This window comes from Poecile atricapillus, chromosome 4, assembly GCF_030490865.1.
Source record: "Poecile atricapillus isolate bPoeAtr1 chromosome 4, bPoeAtr1.hap1, whole genome shotgun sequence".
NCBI classification, from domain to species: Eukaryota; Metazoa; Chordata; class Aves; order Passeriformes; family Paridae; genus Poecile; species Poecile atricapillus.
The window spans coordinates 29789432-29813256 of NC_081252.1; the positions used below are offsets into that span (position 1 = coordinate 29789432).

General features: G+C 38.6%; 1 protein-coding gene across 1 annotated transcript in view; it reads right to left on the reverse strand.

The window, feature by feature from the left end:
- Positions 1-23825, reverse strand: part of COL25A1 (collagen type XXV alpha 1 chain) — a 126295-nt gene that overhangs the window by 39007 nt on the left and 63463 nt on the right. The window contains exons 11-17 of the mRNA XM_058838838.1: positions 21404-21457; positions 19793-19819; positions 17673-17717; positions 15828-15860; positions 15633-15668; positions 11739-11783; positions 209-271 (exon numbers count right to left, since the gene is read on the reverse strand). Of these exons, the coding sequence (XP_058694821.1) occupies positions 209-271; positions 11739-11783; positions 15633-15668; positions 15828-15860; positions 17673-17717; positions 19793-19819; positions 21404-21457 (303 nt within the window). The remainder of the gene's footprint in view (positions 1-208; positions 272-11738; positions 11784-15632; positions 15669-15827; positions 15861-17672; positions 17718-19792; positions 19820-21403; positions 21458-23825) is intronic.

Genomic DNA, 23825 nt, shown 5'->3' on the forward strand with positions numbered 1-23825 from the left:
AAAGATGACTTATTAATTAAAGTCATGATGTAACATCTGCATTCACATTTTTTGAGGGTACCAGTATGAATGTCTATATATCTATCTCCTAGCACTGGTCCATGACTTCACATTTTCTCCAATAGTAGCCTCAGTCTCCTCTCCTTGCTGAGGGAAGTTGAATTTGACATCAGCTCAAGGAGCTTCACACCAGAGCACTGGCCCTTACCTTTGTTCCTGGTAGCCCTGGCAACCCAGGTTCTCCTTGTGGACCAATGAAACCTGGTTCACCCTTTAAAAATAAAATATGAGAAGATTGCTTATTCAGCAGTGTGCAATTATAATAACATGAGTTTATTTACAGTATTTTCCCCTGTACTGCTTATAGCTCTCCAGCTGTGATGCAACAGTTATACAGAAGCACTTTTTGTCATGGGCATCAATTCCTGTAGCAAGCAGATGAGATGCAAATGAAGCAGAAGGTGTCAAACATGGAGTTTATGAGGTTAAGGAGTGTTAATATGCAGCCTGGTCTGTCATGTAACACATCAAACTAATATCCAAGAAAGTCTGAAGGCAGGAGGAGATATCTGAGTGTTCCTAAATTTAAAAAGGGACAGTTCATTTCAGTCATGTGTTTTGAGGTGGTTTCCTATTGCAGCATGTGAATAGATGGGCAGAAATGGTGTGTGACAAAGCAGTGACAAATGGAGATGGTGCTGTTGTGATGTGTTGCATCTCCTTTCAAGTCAGAGACCTGCACTACCATGGTACTTTCCCTCCTCATCCTGACAGTAAAATACTTCAGTTTTCTGTGCCCAGACAACTTCTCTGGCTGTGATCAGCTGGAAATGAGCCACAACTCTCCTCATTCCCTCTCTGTTCTGCCTCGTTTCTTCCCATTCATTTGTACAAACAGGACAGACAAATAGTAAGGATCAAGCAGAGTTGCAGCAGAAGCAGCACTGAGCAGAAGAGTAAGGCCATATTTTATTACCTATCTCCATGCCTGAAGAGAGGCAATGAAGAGATTAGTAAGCCATATGCTTTCCTTCATAAGCTCTCCTGAATAAGGCTTCCTGCTATTTAATCTTGAATTTTTTTTCAGATATATTTGAACCAAGAAGATACGTCCACAAGCTACTGTAAATTTTAAAATCCGTTTTGTTACCTAATTAATATTTATTTATTAGCCTTTTAGCAATAGCTCTGAACTTAATGACTAAAAATTACCCATCAAATGCCTCCTAAAATACTAAAAGTCAGATAGACCATTACCCTGTAGCGATATCCTTACTGACAATATACAGAGACAGTGAATATGAGCAGCTGAATAATATTTCTCTTCATCTCTTCCCCTCCTTAGAAACGCAGGTATGCTGCACGTGGTGAGCAAATTAGGAAGTATTCTTGCACATTCATCTGTGCTCTCATCAGCAATCCATCATTAACAGTTCAAAGCCAAAGAAATCTTCCCTGTGGTTATATTAAGGATGACAGCAAACTCCCAGAGACCTCCATTTAGATTACAAAAAAACACAAGTAAATAATGAACTTTCTCACATGAAGTTCCAGCTGGCCACGGTTCAAAATATGGTAAAGAAATAAACTGAGACAAACATGTCACAGAGAGGCATGTGGGTTTTTAGTTTTTTTCTCTCATAAGAAAAAAAACTTAAGAGTTTATATAAGTCTTCATATTAGTATACACCAGCAAGAGTAATGTAAGGTTGTCACTGCAGATGGAAGCACTTAGGTGTCAGTAAATGAAGAACAATGCAGCTTCAATCATTTATTTTAGAATTAGAGGGTACTCAATAGCCCCATGTTGTTTTAATACTGAATTTGCCTGGGCTAATTTTTTTGGCCAGTTTATTATGATTTCAGGCAGAAAAAAAATGCAGAGACTACATGATTCTTTTCAGTGGTAAGGCTTAGAAGTGTCACTCAAAGGTTAATCAGTTTTTGAGTCAAATTCTTCTCTTTGCTGAGGACTATACCAGTTGCATACCACAAGAAAACTTCTGGCTAAAGTCCAAGAAGAAGCCCCACCTTCCCCCAAAATCTCTAAAGAGAGAAGAAAAAGATGCTTTTCAAAAGCTAATGGAATTGATAATGGAATAAACTGGTGGCTTAATTAGCATAAGTAGAATACAGGTCTTACGTGGCACCGAGCTTTAAAATGTTTAGAAATGTGGAGTGGAAGAAGTGGTGTGTCAGCAGAGACCAGGAACTGACTGGGTGAGCAGCAGCTCTGCTGGGAAAGACGCAGCAGTTACGGTGGATGCCAAGCTGAACATGATCCAACAGTGTATTCTTATCACACATGAAACAAACAGCAGTAGCTAAAACCTGCCTACATTAGGAAAAACATGCAATTCTCCCTCTATCCAGTGCTAGAGAGGATAAGTAGATTAAAAAACAGATCTGATTTGCCATCTGAACTAAGGTTCTAAGTAAAAAGACGTGTTTGAATGATTTGAAACTAAGCCATGTCTTCTCTAATATTTCAAATCTCTTGAGTGTAATCACAGCATAAGGCATTAAGTAAAATGTTCACTGGGTATACTTCTGCATCCTGCCATAATATTGATGACTTCATGCTTTATGCTATCTTTTATGCCACTCAAATAGCAAAACACCAACCAAACTAAAAAGGAATCTATCAAAATTGGCACTGCCAGTCTTGTGTCAAATGTAAAAACAACAGTCTCCTCTCAGTAAGGCATGCTGGTGTCCAGATTATGCAAAGGCTAGGGAAAGACCTTTATGATTAGTCCATGACACAAACAAGATTCCAGAGCTGTACAGGAATGTGGTTAGAAAATCAAGAACTAAGGGCTTTAGCTTATTCTGTAAATATATGACATGTTTGATTTAGCTGGCACATAGCTGCAGGAAAGCAAGAGTTAGGGCTTGCTTGGGAAAACACTGTGGTTTGACAAGACTGCAGCTCTGGTTCTTAAGTTCACTGAAGCACCTCCTGTTCTTAAGCCTCTTGCTTAAATGAACTCAGAATTTGTTCTAACTACCATGAAATGCTGAGAGGAACGCAAGGGATCAGAGTAATCAAGACCTATAATACTTTTCCATTTCAAACATCTCACTCCAACTTCTTACAACATAAGCTTTATCCAGTTAGGATGTACAGCAATCTTCTTTGCCTGCTAAAGCTGGGGCAGGGAACACAAAATCTGTAATACTGCAATCTGAAATACTGTTTGGCAGCTGTATTGCCATCAGCAAATGATGACTCTGTCACACACTTTAGTTTAATCCCTTGGCACAGTTATGAAATCACTGCTTAGAAACCACTGCACTGCACAAGATATCAACAAGGCAAATTTCAGCAAACTTCATCCACTGTTAGACTTGGAGCAATTTGTATTATTCACAACACAGGCAACTTGGTATAAAAAAAATAAATTAACAAGCTTGTGAATTTCTTCTAGTCTACATAACTGATGTGTTTTGATACTAAGAACCATTTTTAATGCCTTTATGTGTTAATATTTTAAAATACTAACTCCATGCATGCTCATTTTCATTCTCAAGTATTTGCTGACTGTGGAAATACTAGTGGGTCAGATAAAAAATTATATACTACCATTCACAACCATTGTTTATGTTCATTTTCATTTCTTATAACAATCTGAAGCAGAAAATGGCCCTAAAATGCTGTAAACCTGGTTTAATGTGAGCTCAATCAGAATTTAGTATTAAAAAGTCACCTAATTTGCTTCAGAGGATAGTCAGATTTTTATGAGGATTATTATCTAGACATAATTAGAACTGGTTTTCATGAGGATCAAAGCTTTTATGGGCTGAAGCAGAGGCTAGCTTTGCTATTAGAGGTTAACCCTAAGCACTTTAGTTCACTGTCATCTTTAAGTTTTACAAAATCCATAATTGCCTAAAACTTGGACTTCTGCTTAAAAAAGGTACAGCAGTTGAAATACCATTTTCACTGCTGGTTTCTGTTTTAAACAACATTAATTTGGCAAATGTTTATTAACAATGCAGTTCTAATATCATATTTGGTCAGAATTAGCCTCCATTGCACAGCTGGGACACACACCACCATCATTATTTGAAATTTTGTCTCACAGACACACCTAGTCCTCTCCCAGTGCCTGAAATACAAAGCTTTATGCTGATGCAAGCAGCCAGCAGAGAACAGCAGTTACTGTGTACACGGTTTTCCCACAGAAGGTCCTTCCTCCTTTAATCATTCTTCTAATGACTATACCACACATTTTCCCATCCAATCAATGAATGCATAAAAAAGAAACCTGTGCTGCAGAAAAGCATCCAAACCACAATTTTCCTATAACAATGAAATAAAATTCTCCTCCACTTCTGAAATTACCATCCTACCTGTAAGTCTCATGGTTACCCTACTGTATTCCAGCTACATCAGATTATTACAGTATTTTTTCTCTATGCTACAGAAATGTGACTTAATCAACCTTTAGACCATGAATCTGAAAGGAAAATGTAATTTCAATCCTTATTCTTATCTAGTGCTATGCACTAGAATTAGCCAGAGAAATTTAGATGTCTAACTCTGACCTTTATTACACTGTTCACTGGTCCTGTATTGTTCAATGCTGGCCCCATTGTCAAGACCATTGTAGTTCTGTGCCTGGGCTGACTGGCAGGTCTGCACCAAGGCAGGATACACAAAAACACCTTTCCCTGCCATTCTCTTGGGAACCCAAATGTACCAAGATCAAGACTCCTGCAATTGGCATACCACATCAAAGCATCCTGAATTTCTGTGTAGGATTCTGAAAAGAGGGATGCACCCCACCTTTTCCATCAACAGAAAACTTAGTGGTGTGGGCTGGAGTAAAACCACAACCATGCTTGAACACACAACTTTGGACGGGCTTGGAGATTCCAAACTCCTGCCCTGCAGGTCTAGTGGACCTCCAAAAACTCCTGTCTAGAATGGGCCACCATACAAATTCTTCAAGAGTCACAGACTTTGAGAGATCCCAAAGTTCCTTTCTCATGAGGACTGATGTGGAAGGGTTCTCATTTTAATCACATTGAGAGACCAGTGGTTGTTTGTCTTCAGTGCTGCCCTGGCTCATTTATGAGCATATTTAAAACAAAAACAGTATGATGCCCTTTCCTCGCCTAACTCTACCAAAAGAATCCTGCAAAGGTGAGGACATATTGAAGAGCTATCAAAGAAGACCCCAAACCCAGATGCAAGACAATTTGAAGAACAGCTATGAAGCTGTAACAAATTTGATTTGGTTCATGGGTACCTGTGTTGATTTTCTGAAAGTTGCCAACTGCTGTCCTAAAAGACTTCGTTTTTGAGGTTGCTATCTAAGCAAAACACTGCAACTCCTCCATTCTGGAAAGGAGTGAGGGCCAAATTCTCAGCACCCTGTAACAGAGCAATCCACGGTGCTCTACTATGGAGCTGCACTTGCTCATGCCCTCCCTCTGTCTGCAATTTTTGCAGAAAAGTGAAGCAATTTCTCAGAAACTCAGCTGGCCTTAGACTATACAAGTCAGTACTTTGTCACTGAGAAGGGCATTAGAGAGACTTTATATATAGCCTGATGTCCATGGGAATTTTCCTCTCAGGATGCCTACAGTATTCAGCTCCTAAGAAGGAAATGAACAAGGTACAAGGAAATCTGATAAAAAAAAAAATAGCTCTAACCCCATTTTATAAGGTCTTTCTTAAGGCTTTTCATATCACTTTAGAATTGGCTCCAGAAATTGCCAGTTAAAAACACGTTGTCTGGCTCACTCATCGCATTTGAAACAATATCTTTACTCCCCAATCATTCGCTAAACTTAGAAAAACAATTGTGGTTTAGAATTTCCAAATGCATATTTAGACTTTATGATTCATTTGGAGTTAGGGAAGTAAAACCTGGCTGAACAACCTGGCTGAAACCTTGAGGTTTCACAGCAAGCCTCACTTTGTATGACATATATTGCTTTTTAGTGAGCCTAATTTTCTTCTTGATTTTAAGTTCTGTCTGCTTAGAAAGTATGTTGCTTTGGGAGAGTGCTATCAGAACCAGTAATGATTCTGATTAATTCTGCATTCATTAATCATGTAAGGGACTTCTTATGTTAAGGCTAATTATAATTCAAGTCAGCATGGTAACTGTTTTTGAGGATAGAATAAAAACATTTGTTGTAATGAGCACCTAATTTTTAATTCTTTTCTATGACCAAACTGCTAAATGATGGCCCCAAATTGTTTCTGTTAAAAAAGACTTACATGACAAATCTAAGGAATTTTGTTGCTCTTCTGAAAGGTAAGGAGCTTTACTGCATGCCCTCATTTCTGACCTTATAAAAATTTGTATTTGAGAAATCATTTCAGATTACTGATGTCAAGTCCTCTTTGTGGATTACAAAATACTTGATTTCTGAATACAGTACGATGTTGGATTCTGACATTATTCAACCGTTTTCTTAATTTTTGATTTGCACTTTTTTTTGTACAATAACAAATTAAGCTATGCTATTAAACATATGCTGTGAAGTAGTTCTTTTAAGCTCAGTCTTCCAGCTATTAATAGCTTTAGAGGAAACAACATTCTGTGCTTCAGTTCCTTATGTTTCAGCTTTTTCCAGGACAGAAAATAAGAGATTTGGAGGACAGTTTCTGAGAAATTAATAAGCACTTGAAGTATTTATCTTGAAGGACACCCAAGTAAGCACCTATGACACATGCATATTGTCCAATGATAATGATGATTTCATTTTCTGGCCTTGATTCTCACAATTAGTTCTGGGAAATTACATGTCTACTCTGTGCAACTGATTACTGCCATAATATATAGAAAGCAGTCAGCTAGGAATCAATGAACACAGCTAGATGTGTGATATACAGATATATGTTTGTATACCTGCTTCCATTATGGACAGCAAATACTCAAAACACATTGCACTTTTGCTGTGTAATGCATTTTACCTAACCATGCACAGAGATACTTCTGAAACCCAGTCCATCAAAGGTGGGTACTAAGTCTTATTTTTTTAGATCAGCTCCCATTTACACCCAGAACCTGCAGAGAGGGGGGAAGAGAGAGACAGAGAGATCCTGCAGGTTTCCTGTGAACACTACCAAGGCATAAAAACAGGAAGAAGAATGGAAATACAGAAAAGGAAAAATGCATTAGGAAACTGTGAATAGCCTTCCTGGGAGAAGAGGGGAATTTACCAAACTTTTCTATAGGCTGTACATGGCATTGACTCCAAACCAAAATGCTTAGAACTACCATTCACTTCAGATTTCCTTTCATTTTGCTGCCAGATGGTAAGAGCAGCACTTAAACACATATGCTTCAACAACAGTTGCTCTCTTTTTTACAAGAGTTTAAATAGGAGACTAACTTCTATGCATTCAGCTGGAAAATTCTCTCTCATTTCCTCCAAAATTTCTCTTTCCTAACAGAACTAACTGACTGAAAGTATTATCAAGTTCTTCTAGATCTTAAAAAAATATGTTCCATGGAGCAGAGAGTCATTTAGTCTTTAGAAGGTAAAATCTCTGAGTAGGTATACAAAAAAAAAAAAAGAAGAAAGAAATTTAGGTACAGAAAAAATCAGAACCACTTTTGTTTTCATAAAAACAAAAATAAAAGGATATAAAATTGATTCAAATTCCCATATCCTTATCCAGGTTTTTCTGAATCCTTGCTCAGGCATGGTCCCAGGGAAGTCAGTCCAAAGTAATTGTATAGAAAGATGCAAGATACTGCATTCTGGCAAGTCTATTGAATCAGCCACTTCCGCTGAATTTTAAAACACAGAAAGCTTTCCGTAATTCCCAAAAGCAGAAGGGCTAAGCAGCCTTTCTCTTCTCATGCCACACCACTCAATGGTTCAGTTTTCTTGAAGACGATAAAATAAAAATTTATATGTGCTCATAAGCTTCAGTTCAGTATTTGTTTTAAAAACGGAGGGACAAATGCCAGAAATACCACAGCAAATCCAGATCCTGCAAAAAGCGCTGTTACTGAGAAGAGGCTTGTGTTTTGTGAAGGCTTCTCACTGCAGTGAAGAAATTGAGGACCGTACAGGCAAAATTCCAGAAAATGGAGCGCAACAGTTTTGAGAGATGTCTGACATTACAGCGAACGAGGGCATGCATGATTTTCCATTACAGGAAGCAAGTGCTGCTTTGTAGGTATCTTCCTGCAAAAGTTATGAGGTAAAACAGATACATGAAGTTTGTGTTTCACAGACAGGCTTCTGTGTCAGGATAGTAGAGCGATGAGTTAATATTCTGAGTTTAGGTGGAACACATTCAGGGCTCATTAAGTTTCCAGCCATTCCAAAACAGCAACAGGTGCTTGAGACACTTTTCTCCAGTATGTCACAGACGGCTTCTTCACTGTCTTGGAAATAACTGACTGTGCTTGTCTTTCCTCCATGGCACCAACTGACAAAGGAGAGAACGAAAAGGAACAGGAAGATCTCCCAAAACATCCGCATGTGCAAACTGAATCAGTCTAGAAAAGCTAGTAATAAGAAACCCTGCTACATACCCTGAATTCAGATATGATACTTGCATGTCTGTCCAATGTTGCCACTCATTCAGACTGCAGTATCACATTCAGCCAAATCCTTACAGGTTCCAAGGAACATTGATTAATTAATTGAAACGGCATTAGAAGAAGCTGAAAGTTTCTCAGTGGTTAGTATTCATTAATCCTTTACGTATGTTGAAGCACAAAGGACTGAATGTGTTGGGAAGCCTGTTCAACCAAGGGAAGAAAGATGAGTTGTAGCTGGAGAGATCTGGTCCAATGCCTGGCAGAGCACTTGTGTTTACACAGGTTGGTTTACCTTTTGTGAAGACTGCTGTGCATGTGCACAGTTACCTAAAACATTTCATAATACAGCCTGCCACTTCACAAGGAAGCAATTTTAAGTTCAACTAACAGATTTAAGGAAAAGGGGATTTAATATTTAATATTTAACATTTAAGAACTACATCCAGGAATTTTCAATGTGTAGAATAAACCTGTATCTTAATCTTTCCCTTATCTCTCACAAAGTTTGGAAAAAGCCTGAAAAATCTCTGCCATCAGCTACTGGGCTGGCACACAAATGCACGAGAATAGTATAACCTGTTTGTTAGGAAAAATTTTCCTTGTGGAAAGTTACATTTTGTAACAAGATCTTAGATGTTGCAATGACATTGTGAGAGATTTCTGCCACCTCTTTCTGTTATACCACTACTGCATATCACTATTAAGACAAAATAACAAAGATGTTATCTTGGAGAGTTTTATAAAGTCCACAAGAGAACAGAACCCAAAATCCCAGAAAAAAATTGTAATAAACAACAAGAATCACTCAAGAAAGAAAGGAAAGGGAGGAAGCCAGGAAGAGAGAAAGAGGGAGGGAGGGAGGGAGGGAGGGAGGGAGGGAGGGAGGGAGGGAGGGAGGGAGGGAGGGAGGGAGGGAGGGAGGGAGGGAGGGAGGGAGGGAGGGAGGGAGGGAGGGAGGGAGGGAGGGAGGGAGGGAGGGAGGGAGGGAGGGAGGGAGGGAGGGAGGGAGGGAGGGAGAGTTGCTGCTCCAAGTAAGATTCCTCTTGGTTTTGTACAAGATGACAGCACTAACTGACTCCAAGTCCAGACAACTGAGTTTCCTCCACGCTGAAGTTTCTCATCCTGTCACTGCTATTTCAAAGTAGCTTTTGATCAACACCAGATCACTGGAAATTCGTTTCTCTATGCGATAATGCTGATGTTGTTTTTGGAAAACACAGTGATCTTACCATGGTGGTATATAAATATTTTCTAAAAGGGAGGGTGAAAAAAGGGGCAAAACTACTACTTTTCCTTTGCTGATGAGTGCCCATATTCCTAACCCCAGCTGTTCTCTGGTTTCTGCTACCACTCCTCATGCCACAGACATAGCCTCAGTGACTCAGAAGAATTTTTTTCCTACAGACTGCTTAATAAATCAGAGCTTAAAAATGCCCTGAAATGAACAGCAACCATCCTGCAAGTCTGGTGTTACGAAATACACTTTGCTCTGTCCTGTGCACCTTCTGCGTCCCTGTCACCATCCAGGCTGCAGGTAGCCATTTCAATGCAGAATTGCACTAGATGAAATTTCCTCACTGAAACACCACCAGTCTCCCTCTGGACTGGATTTTAAACAGGAGAAAGTATTTTCCTAAATGATTAATATTTGTCTGAATTATTTCATTTTGCTCTGCAGGCAACCACACTGTTTTTCCACTGTATCCACTGAATTTGGAAACAAATTTTCACTGGGCAAAACTCCCACACTTCATCCGTTTTTCACTTCACATTTCGTCTTTCAGGTGATTCTGGAAGCTGAGCCGTTCTTATTGCCAACAAATGATTTTCCCACAGCAGCCACTCAGATGTAGACTTTTTTTTTATTTACTGGTTATATGCATGGACATGTGGTCTGCATGAACATGGAAACCCCAAAGACCAGCCACAGCTCTGGCTGCTTCTGGCAAGTATCTCTGGGATGAGTGCCTCAGGCAAGTGCCCCACTGACCTTCAACTGAGCTACCTCTTTGCTCACTGTTAAAGTAAACAGAATAGGGATTGCTGCCAGAGGGCCTTATAAAAATAGTTTAATCACACAAGACTCCTCTCCTGCATGATCTTCACTACTCAGTACAGCATTTATTCTTGCAGAAAATGAACAACCTCCATGGGAACTATATTTTAAGCTTTTACAACACACAAAATTTAATACACACAGTCGATTTTTTCCCATAATTCACTAGTAACACTGAAGGGACATTATGCTTCAATTCACAGGTCCCTTGAGAAAATCACTGCAAATGCTACATTCCATGAGATAAATCCTGAATCCTACCACAATGAACAAGAGTTTGGTCTCTGACTTATCCTCCTTGTTATGGGGGAAATCCTACGAACTTTCGCCTTGAGACATACACAGGCCCATGCTGGAATGCAAAGAAAAAGTTCCAAAGATATTTTGTTTTCTGAAAGGACAGTCTTTGACACAAAGGAGAAGTGGCCATTCTGCTCTGTGCTCACTCAGGATATGTGAATCTGCTCACTCCCTGCAGAATGACACAGTTACAGCTCAAACTGTGCAAGCGTCTGCAGCTCCCAACGCAATCACTTAAACTAGAACTAAACCAACTATGTGTCTTTTGTATCAACTTACCTAAAGATTCCAGACAAACTGGAAGCCTGGGACCAAACCAGGTATTGTGTCAGACAAAGTAGCTAATTGTAGGCAATTGTGTCAGACTGCAGCTAATACTGAACAGGATATTATTAAAACATTTTGACTTGTCAGTGGAAAGCACTGCTGTATAATGGAGCACAAAGTTTTTTTGTCAACAGAGCCAGGTCTCCACTGCCTGTGTATAATTAATACACTTCTCTTGCTGGAGGCTTGGTTAATTCAGTAAATATTGCCACTAGAAAGCACACATCGAAGTGGAAACCAAGTAAAACTTTGATGACAAGACTTTTCCATTAAAGAAATCTAAAAACTTCTACTACTTTAGATTTTTAAAAGAAATAACTAGAATGTTCTGCCTCACATTTGAATGTAAGATACACTGTTTGCCTACTCATAGACATTTAACCAAATAACTTTTTCTCAAACCCAGTTTAATAGCAGAGACACAGAAAAAGATGTAACACAAGTACATTAAGTCCATTTGAGCTATATTCTTGTATTTTCCCCCCTCTCTGTGGTCCCACCCAGTCCAACAGGTACTACAGTTTATTTACCTTTATTCCAGGGAGTCCAGGAAGCCCAGGAAGGCCTGGTTCACCCTACACAGGAAAATTACATAATATTACAGACATTATCCAGTTATGGTCACTATCCATTGAACAGCCCTGTAAATTCTGCAGCAAGATAAAAGAGCATGAATGATTGCTAGTCAGCTCCAGTAGGATTGTTTTTTTCAAAATGAGTGACTTAAATGTACAATTAGTAAGAAACATATTAAGAACTTGGATATATTCTGGGAACCTTCAATGTGAAGATGATACACAGGCTGAAAATCCATGTCAGGAAAGCCAAATATGAACTCACATTAGCCTTCAGCAAAAGAGAAGAAAACAAGCAGCACTGGTTCATTTTACACATTGCCATTTAAGTTCCATACTTATGACAGATGTTTAATTCTGTTCCATTTCCAACTCTGAGCTAGGTACTATGCTCTGAGACTGTCTGATGTAGCTACAAAGCAATTCAGAAGAGCTTGGTTTAAATTGCACAATTCAAGCAGGACTGCCTAATTATAACTGGGCCATCAGTTTTATAGAGCTATCCACAGTATCATTTCAGAGCTGGTTCTTTATCTGTGAATATACATTGTGACATGAAGGATAGTGGGAATGTAACCTTTTACGGCTTTACCCAGAAAAACCTTGCTTATTTAAAATTGCAATGGAAAGACCTATAGAACTCTATTTGCAAGGTAATTTTGAAACAACTATTGAAAGCTGAATGCATTAATTTTGGAATTAGTCTAAGACAAGAATGACAACATTCTCACAAATGGTCATTTTGAGATATCAGCTAAATGGAAAGATGTTGTCTAGGGAAATAAAGATGATGAACAGAAAATAAAAAAGGAGCAATAACATGTGAATAAAACATTATTTTAAAGGCTGGGGATTTTATTTTAATACAGAGATGGATTCCAACCAGCACCTTGGATCTGAATATTCCCTGAACTTTCTGGAAGCTCAGGTTTGAACTCTGAAGCCAACTTTACCTTTATAATGAATTGAGCTATATTCCAGATTTTTTACACTTATGAGCTTTACAGAAATCCAGACTTCAACTCTGCAGTTTGGGCTGATACCTACAGGCTGTGCTATTAAAATATTTTACGTGCCTGTGTACACACACGCTTACGTACATCCCTACACTCACGTACACACGTGTGCACACACACAAACATAAACACACCTACACATAATACAGCTGTTCATCAGACTGCACTACCCAGAGACACTTCTTTGAGGCACAGATATTAAATAGACTTGAAACACTCATAACAAGATTACATTCTGCCACAAAATGAAAAACACAGTAGAGGGCCTGCAAATCACTTTACCAAATGGAGTGATTTTTCAATGGTATAGAAGGATCTGATAACAGCTTCTTTGTCTGTTTTAGCTTCTCCAAAGTTCTAACTGTCCAAATGGCCTCAAAGCACAGGAAAGATTCCAGTCTCAAAATATTAACTTAAAATCAGAAGAAAGGATGCCATTTTCAATAGACATTTTTTGGTATGTTGACTATCATGTTCTAAAGCCGAAAATTGGTTACTACTCTTGCAAAAGAATAACGCTCCACTGCACTAACAAAACTTGAACTCCAAACCCCTACTCTGTCTTTCCACTTTTTGCATGAGCAGCCATGCATACAGCACTAAAATTATCAACTTTTCCCACCTAATTGTGGAAGCACTCAATTTCATCTGTAAGCACAGAACTGGAATATTTATAATTGATATTATATTAGAGTTGCTGCAGTAAGTTGCTCTTCAGTCTTGGGACAGGGCTAACCCTCACACACTCACACATAATAAAGAGAAAGGATCCACCAGAGCCAGTTCAGAGTCACAGTAATCTAAAACAATTCAAATACCCGTAAAAGATACATCAATATGAAACACAAGGAAATCAATCCTTATTTCTTAATTACAAATAGCATTGTAGATGAATGTAAAGTAGTATTTTCTTTATTGGACCTTTTCTAATATAAAAATTCCAAGTATGACTTATGAGTCGAACGACTTCTAAGGAAGCCAAGGCTGTACACTAACTCTATTACATAATGGCAGAGCAGGTCATTCTGCCCCCTCAGCACACAATGTGGTCCACAACAGCCTTGTCAGACTGCTGAAATATTGTCATGTTTCACTTCATGTAAATAATATTTGGGTGGGCAGCTCAACACATATTTGCCCTCAGAAGATGGATAAGGGACAACTAGAAGACGATGAAAAAGGAAAACATAAGAAAGGAGACAGGAAGGAAATATGAATGGGACACAGAGAGGGGGAAAAGCACTGAGATGATGTAGATGGCAGAGATGTGACTCAAACTGGAGAAAGAGCTTCCCACAACCTCTGGTGGGGTGAAAAAGTCCCTGCTAAGCATGGCTGCAGGGCAGCAGACATGGGGCACCTGGCTGGAGGAGACATGCTGACTGGCCAGGGGTTATGGGAGCTGATGTTTGGGGCTGGAACATGAGTGTGACACACTGAGAAATCATGAGGCGAATGGAAGGAAGACACTAAGCCCCCCTTTGGTGTGAAAAAGAAGGTGAGAATATAGAAATTCTGGAGTGCATACTTCTCACTCATCCATGTTGTTTGAATTAGATCAAATCTGAGTGCCTGGGACTGAGAACCAGGAGCCTGCTGATAAATCACTGCTAGTTTTGCCTCCATGGCAGCCACTTAATGAGAGTCTGAATCTCCACAGGCGCTTAACTGCTTTTTCTAGTTTGTTACCCAAGCAAAGCATACGCTGCAGAATGCACACACTGAATGATTCTGTGGATTAGATAGCTTTAAACTACTTTGATTACCTTTCCTAATAAAAACTGCATTTACTAAAGAACTGCATTTGCAACCATAATAGTCTTATTTAGTCACTGATCAGAGTTGTAATTTCTTAAATAAAAATACTTAAATTCTTATTTATATGTGGTTTGGAGTTTTGCTTAGTCACCAAAATACCTTGAGTATTAGAAAATGGTTGTCTTGCCATCTACTAGAATTTTAGCTCTTGACTGTCTGTCCGGAGTATCTCAACTGGCAGAAGGACTCTGTTTGGCAGCAGTGTGCAGCGGAAAATTTTCAATGTTGTAAGAGGCAAGAACAGTGCCAATGGCTCCAGAGGGAAACCAAATACTGCAATGCACAAATCCAGTTCTCTCATTGTCTCTGTTCTCCCTGCAGGACCTGCCCCCTGCTCTGACGAAAGGGAGCTGAGGGCACAGCACTGGCTGTGTTTGAATTACTGTGGATTCAAAGAGCACACTCCCCAGCTCCACAGGGCTTCGTGCAGTACAGGTATTGTAACTCCTGCAGGACCTGTCCTTGCAGAAGCAGCCTCAGCCACACAACACCCAGGGGGATTTCTGAAGCTGGAAGGAGGAACAGAGCAGCATTACCCGGTCTGTGTCCTTCCAAACACACTGTGTGCCACTGATGGTTTGATTCCCCTCACAGGCACTTGTGAATGGGATTCTAACCAGTATTTATTTTCTTCCTGATGAGATCTAACAGTGTACCACAGATTGAAGATTAATAGTCAAACATGCAGGGTTAGCTTGTGATCACCCAGGGAGCAGAGCCATTCTTTGTTAGTCTCACCAGTGGCAACGGGGTAAGCTTTTGATGCAAGAAATGTGCTGTGGCTAGAAGGGAAGGTGGGTTAGTCAAAATTGCTTTTCATGTTAATTAGTATCATCATTCCTGTGCCTTTTTAACATACAAAATAAACATAGACCAAATGTATACAGCCTTGGGCCGCTAATCTGTATTGCCACAGACTCATCCCAGTACAGGTAAGTGCCACTGGTGACATGGATGTAACATCATTTATCCCAAATCCAGAAGAAAGAGAAAACTGAACACTTCCAAGTAGTACCTTTTGCCCAGGCCGTCCGGATTCACCAGGTTCACCCTAAAAGAAAACAGATGAAAAACACGAGATCTGAGAAAATGAATTAAAGATGGAGCTGTGGAAAACCATTGACGATACCCAAAACGTCTGTGACACCCTAAAGCAACATGGAGCAACCACCCCTCTTCTCCCTGCACAATTTCTTTAGAACTCCATTACCTTAATTCCAGCCGCAGAAGAGCCAGGGTCACCCTGATACAAAATCCACAAGAAATAATCACTCTTACTACATAAACAATCTTTCAGGAAACACATAAATCATGTAAGAATATAGCAACATCATATAGCAAAATAACTGCATAGCAAGCCTGCCTGTTTTCTGTGCTGTTACATAGGCATTTAACTAATTAATTACATCCGTGTGATTAAGAAAAGGAACAGTATTGCTTTCAAGACCATGTAGAGAGAGATTAAACTTCACTCACCCAAACATCTATTACAGTTAACCTCAAATTTCACAACTAATAAATAAATGTAAAACTTGCAGATGTTGTATAAATGTACTTCACACAGCCAGAATACGGGACACACTTTGACATCTCTAAATTGCTGATCTACATTAAAAATAATTCACTGTTATTTATAAAGAATATGAGCATTTGACCTAATTTTATGGGAGGCAAGTGTCAGGACTCAACTGATCGCAGGGCAATATGGGCATTCTCGTGGATGCAAGCTCACCCTCAAGGCTAATGAAGTAGAAAAGCAACAGGTGAAGCTGTACTAGGCTTCCCAGAGAGATTACAAACTTACCATTTACTTGTTGTAGAACTATCTATCTGAACAACAATCTCAATTCATATTTGTAGTGGATTATATTCTTAAATCACATAAGAGCGGATCAAGATTATGTTACCAGCATACATCATGTAAGTAAGCAAATAAGGTTCTTAAGACTTTCATCTATGATAATAAGCATCACTGCAAATGAAGTATTATTTAAATTAACTCCAAAAATCAAGTAACTTGACTATTAAATCCAATGTCTATTTTTAATGGCTGATTTTAGAATATGCCTTAAAATCCTTGTGCTCTTCAAACTACAGATTTACTGTACCCAAATAATACCTCCTGAGGGATTTCCATGCATTCCTTACCAGCTTGATAAATCCATTAAAAACTTATCCTCGCACTAAAATAAGTTGGTTAAGCATGCAGGGTACAAGAAAAAGTGCTTATGCTTCTGCCCAAGCGTAGTCACTAAAAGAAATGATTTTAGAAGCCTATGAGTTCAAAAATGATGGCCAGAAGAGATCAATATGTTTGACCCTTTCTCATGTGCAACACAGCCCTTACCCTGACTGTTAGAGACTGGCTTGTTTAAGGAAACTACACTGAGAACACCAGTTCAATTTTCTGAGCGTGAGTCTCACATGAAAGAAAACTCAGGAAAACAAAAATTTAGACAAAATCTATTTTTTGGTGATTTCTACAACATCTTGATACTTTGCAACAATGAACTAAGAAGGTATAAAGTGAGGTTATTGTTGATGTCACTTGGAATAAAGATTTAAAGTGTGTTTATTGTCAACTCTTGATTTTCCAGCTTCCAATTTTGGAGGGAAGTTGCCAATCAGGATATCATAATTTTTGTCCTGTATTGGTTCAGTCCCACTCTTCAATGGAAACACAGAAAGGGAAAATTTGAAGGGTAAATCAGAAAAAATGGCTATAATTCAAAGGGGCATTTCTAACTGGAAGGTTGTGACTAAAGCCCCTGCATGATGCAAATTTCCACAAAGAGGAGTGCTAGCTAGAACCATGCTGATATATTTTGTACTAGAGCTACTGCTGTATAAAGTAAGAAATCTTATGCTTAGTTGGACAGAATAATGAAAATTTTTCTGCTGTTCATAAAAATGAACTCAACCAAATCACTCACCTTTAAAAAAAGCCCAGCTCAAAAAGTGTTTTTCTTTTGAACAAATTATTATTTTCATTAGCTGGTTACACTATAAACATGACTAACATGGCATTTTCTTCTCTGCTAAGAAGTGGTGTTACCTTTTCTCCTGTGTCACCCTTCATTCCATTCTCACCAGCATCCCCCTGTAATTGAAATACACATTACATTTTAATGATTTTCTGCAAGCACACAGTATGCAGAGAAGGGTCAACATTCCAACATGATTAACAATACAAGTTGATTCTGTTATTCAGACAGTCAGTCTCTGTGACATGGTCAGGAAGTGGCTGTGTCTTATACAGACTTGACTATAGCTGCAATTCCTTTCACAGATCTGTAAAAAAATCCCCCCCACAAAGTATCAAAGTACCTGCTGGCATCATCTACCATCTTTCTCAGTTCACTGCAGTTTAGCAAGGAAGATTTAATGATTTCATGATGATTCAGCACTTTAAATTACCAATACATTTTTCTTCCCAACACAGAGACATTCATCTAGGTGCATCTAATAAAATTCAGATGACAGTTAGACAATTCCAGTAGTTTTTACTGGGATTCTCAAGTAATTTATAGCATATACTCTCTGAGTCTGAAGTCCTTCATGAATGATTCACAAACTGAAAAAAATTCACTAAATGTCACTCCTCCAAAGAGCTACCAAAATGACTTTATCTCTGCATAGATTCTATGCACTCTTTTTGTTAAAAAAGTGACATTCAGATAACACCTCTTCATGGCTGAGTAGACATTTTCTACTCAAAAAATGCACAAAATTTTTAAATAAAAATTTCACAATATTTATCTATAAAAAGACCTAATTTCCACCTCATCATGCTACCATATAATAAGTCCAGACTGCATCAAATATGTCATATATTGCTATATGTTAAGAATATAGGCTAAAAATTTCTGTGTGACTTGAGGTTCATGTGAAGTGCAAGAAGTATGTAAAATGCCAAAAGTATTGATAAAAACAGAGCCTAAGTAGACTAAAAACACATTCCTGGCCTTGGTCAGATAACCAGTAGTACTATTCAACAGTATCTGTCATATTGTTCTGAAAACCTTAATGTAAAATTCCATTCAGAGAGGACTTAGCAATTTATACATCACAGTCACTGGTACAAGTGGAACAATTTAGCTAAAAATCTAGCAGCACTTTAATTAAGGAAACATACATGAAACATGGAAGAGTAACAGTGAGTAATATCATCTCAAGTTCATTTGACATGATAAAGCACATTGAGGGGATCTGTAACTACACTTTTTAGAAAAAGACAGAGGACAATTATGGAAAAATAGAATGGTTTTAAGTAACAAAAATTCAGTACATGTTAAAATTCATTGTTATTCCTTTTATGCCTGAAAGCAAACTAAGGATTACTGAAATACTTTAAAAATATCATCTTAACAGAAGAAATTATTTCATGATGCATATTTCATGATTACATAGTTTCTGCATGTGGGGTACAGACTTTCAAGATTTCACTCAATTATTATTGTGGTGTGCTTTTGAAAATGTGAAATTAATTGCCTTGGTAAAGCATGCTTCCAGCTGCTATTACACAGATTTACACAGATCTGGAAGTGAAATTCAGCTGTAGCTGCCAAGACAGAGGTAAACATTTCCCAAGAGCGAATTGCACCTCAGTACAAACAACTTACATTTTAAACGTACGTTCAGTATACCTGCAGAGGATGAGGATGTGCACGAGATCATGGGGCAGACTGCCTTGCTCTTATTTAAACTGACCCAAGCACAAATGGAGTATTCCATTTTTAGTGCATGGAGAGCTTGTTAGCCAGGCATCACTTAGAATCTATGTCGTTTTATCGTTCTGTTACCTAAGTGTTCTATTCCACACAGGTGTCAGAGCATCAAAACCAAGTTATGAGAAAAGTGTGGAGCTCTAATTTATTCAGTCAGGCTCATCATTTTCTGAGTCTCACCATAGCTAGGATTAGTTGTTTGATTGCTCAGCTGTGCAGCCTTTAACACACAATCACTGCACTCTGTGACTGATCCCGCTGCAGTAATCACAGATCAATAACTTCCATTAGTAGGTGTTATCTGACCCTCAGAAAGGCTGCGCAGTGCCACTCAAATTCTAGGTAGTAGCTGTGTTTTTTTATTTTTAAGCTTGGGATCAGTGCACTGGCAATTCTCCAAGCAAGTTATCCAAAACAGAACCACAACAAAGGAAGTGAAACATCTCACCTTTTCTCCTCTTTCTCCAGGGTCACCCTGAGGAAAATAATTGGAGCAAAGAAGTCATAAGTTATTAACTCAGGCAAGAGACAAAACGTTAGCCTTACTATCATTAGTTATTACTAGTGTTATTATTACTATCATTGCTAATAATTATGGCACGACTGATGAAAATGTCTCAGATGATAAAATACACAAAGAGAATGTCCACTGAACAATAAAATACATAAATTTAATAGATATCAATAGACGATACAATTTCAACATTATTTTTTTAAAAGCTTCAATGGTTTGCATGTGAAGGCCTCTCTCTCTCTGTTTTGTCCTAGAGCCTGGCTAACAGACATGTGTCTTTGAGGAGCAGCCTGCAGGGACCTAGGTGGCTCCTACGTGTGGTTCTCCTCATTTTGGGAACAAACAAAGGAAACAAAAAGTCTGACTGTGAAGGGAAAGTCTTACTATTCTGTCAATGGCTCGGAAGGTTCCTCATGAGAGAGAAAATGCGTTAAGTGTCTTGAACTAATTCATAACTGTTTCACAATAAAGAGCCCTCAGTGCTCCTTATAGTCTCTGTAACAATCTCTGTAACAAAAAGATGGCTTATAGCCATTATTTTTTTCAAAATTAAAATGTGCTTGAGGAACTGCAAAAGCACTTTTGCACACCAGCTTGACCCTGACAACTCATCTCTGCATTTCTGGCTCAGAGCTGCACTCCAGCTCATCTTTGCCCCTTCTGATGGCTGCCAGTCGCTAGGCAACTCAGGGACTACAGCTGTGAATACGAATTAAGCATCAACTGCCATAATTTGGCTTCTTCTGTATACAAAGTAAGAAAAGGTCACGCTCCCAAATGGTTTGTTTTCATTCCTGATGGACAGGCAGCCAGTCAGTAAATGTAAAGAGGCTGCCCTGCATGTCTGTCAGCAGCAGTGTGATGCACAGAATCAGCTGAGGAGCACATGTGCACCAGAGACGCTCACTCGCAGCTGATGGGATTAGAGTTCAGCACTACCCCCTCCAAGAGGCCCACAGATCCATCATCTTGGACATGCCGAGTCTTTTTTTTAAATGAAGTTATCATAAGCTTTATGTTCTATTTCACTTGTTCAATATTAAAACAGCAGAACAAACTATGTAATACTAAATAAAGTGCAAAGAGCTATTCTGATGTAACAAATACAGGCTGAGACATGCTCCCAATGAGGCTTGTTGCTAACTTCCATAATAGCAGGATCAGCCCTCCAGACTTCACCCTGACATTTGTCAAAGAACTGACCGCAGCAGCTCTTGAAAAGAAGCCTGAAACACATTGTAAGGGGCATAAACAAAGCCTTTCTGAAAAGGTCCCCAAATTCCCAAACACTTGCAGGCATATAGCATTCAGTTGGCAGTGGATTTCAATGCGTCAGTGCCACTGACTGGAATTACACATGCACAGCAGAAGAATATGCTTCTTTATGGTGAGACGTGTAAAGCCTCTTACAGCACTGATCACTGGAGGGAGCAGATCATTAAAAGCCAGTCAGAATATAAACCCAAGATGGAAAGTGTGACTGTCATCTACATATGCACTCACATACTCTGTTGCCTCTGTTTTTATTCCATTTTCAATACTGACCTTGAGCCCCGCTTCTCCCTTCTCTCCTGCTATGCCAGGCAAACCAGGTTCACCCTAAAGGAGAAGAAAAAAAAAGATGAAGTTAAGAAAGATGTGATGAAATATATGAACCTTCTCATAATGGGTAAGCAATAATAAACAAAATTTTCAAAGACTCTGCAAACACGTACTCCACAGCTGGGCACTAAAATGACTTATTTCGTCAGTTAGGGTGGATTAACTCTAACCCATGTAAGGTAAGAAATTATTCTTCTGGAGGAGGTGGAAACACACAGGTGTCACACGAAACAGAAAGGAGACCTGTGACTCCTAATTCTTAAAATCTGTCCAATTAACCTTAAAAGCACAGTCTCCCCAGCAAGACTTCCAATGCTTTCCTCTCTTCTCTACAACTCAGAAATGCTGCAAGAAAGGCTTATCTTAATTTATTTTGACATTTGTGCTTCTGGTCTCAGATGGAAGAGAGATAAAATAAAATGAGAAGAGCCTGTTTCAGAAATGGAAGAATTTGGAAAAACAGCTTTTCAATTTTTTAAATACACTTTGCTTGTCCATTTTTTATACTCTTATACCAGTGGCTGGAAAGTGGTTTTAGAAGACTTAAAAACTGTCAGCATTACATCAGTGCTCCAAATTTTGGGCATGTTTAATGGGTAGTATATTATTCTTCTACGGTTTAAGGTGTCATAAGTGATTTTAGTAAGTCAATCAGCAAATAACAGTTATTTTCAATCTTCTTTCCCATCTTCAATTTTAAAAATAAAGAAAAGAAGCAAACAAGGAAAAAAACCAAGTCAAACATAAAAAAAACCTCTAAAAGATATTTCTTAGAGTTTATAATTCATATTTATGGGAAAATCACAGATATTAATTTTAGATAAAATGATAATGAAATGGTTAGACTTTATTGTAAAAGAACTAGGGCTTATGGCTTATTATGTAAAAGTTTTTGCAGATGTGTATCTCAGTTTCACAATAAATATCTTTGATAACCCTCACATAGAGATCAGCATCACATTTCTGACATGGAAAAGCACATTAAAATAACAGCCAAAGAAAGATTTTAAAAAGTCTGCAACTAAAAGCCCATTGCTATTTAAATGTATAAAAATATGGAAAAGTTAAATCCAATAGCTAACATAGCAATCAAATATGGAATAGTAATTTGTATCAGAAATTCAGTGAACAGTTTTCACACAGTACTCAAATTTAGTACATGTGATGAACCAATCCTCTACTCAAAAGTTACAGAGGCACTAAATAAAGGCTTTTCCAAACCTAACAAGATGTATTTTCTAGTCCTCCATAAAAGCCTCTTATTAAGAACTTATCTCTTTCTTACTTTAAGGCAGATTTAATCATAGATTTATTAAATGTTATTGTCTGAGAAAGCAAGTTCCATTGTACTTCTAAATTAGGTAACAGAATCATTAATTACATTTTAATTTCATCAAGAGTTGGACTGTTTCAAAAAAAACAAACCAGAACCAGTTCTAGCAAAACTCTAGTGAGGTGTTTTCCAAGCCAGAGCAGAAGCTGTTAGGTACCATTAAGCCCCCAGGGAATTAAACAGTCACTTGTGTCAGCCCTGTCTCTAGAGCCCTTTGTACTCCAGTAGCTGTGAGGCTGATAAAGTGGCACAGGCATTCCATATGTGAGTGGTTGGGATCTGAAGCTGTTGGAGATTAGGTGTGAGTGTCCTAAAGGATTGACCTAAAAGGCTCTTGAAGAAAATTGCCAGTTGACAAAATTAAGCAGAAGGGACCCATGAATATACACTTGTTTCTCCTCATCCCCACACCCCAAACACGCTTGTTTCTGTCCCCTTCATTTTCAAACAGCTGCTGTCGGCTGATGCCTTCAGGGGCTTAAATATCTAATCAAAAGATTCAAGTTCTGAGGTTGTACTTTCCTCCCACGTTTACATATCAGTGCCATGGATGCAGACGGCTACTGCTGTGACAAAAAGGAGACTGCAAAAATAGAACAAAAAATTTTATTTTCTTCAGAAAAAAGCAAAAACCTCAGCCTGTCACCTAGTCATAACAAATCCCCATTCATACCATCAATTGCATTTCTGATCTATATGCAACTTTGCTATGGTCAGCACTACACTTACAGTACTGAAAATACTAGGCAGAGATATTTGAAGTGCAGAAATAAGCTCTGGGAATGGGAAAGATTGAAGGCAAACCTAGAAGGATAACACAGAAATGACCTTGTGCCTTTCCGTTTTTGAAGTGATTATCATTCTGTCTCTTAATGTTCAGAAGAAAAGGAAAAAGATTCCTTTCCCTGTGTTAGACCTCTATTTTCTTGTCTGTACAAGGAATCAGGGAATAACAAGGTGAAGTGAAAATGTACAGCCCAGAAGCTGCTTTATGTCCTAGCCCTGATGAACAATCCCACTGCACAGCTAAAC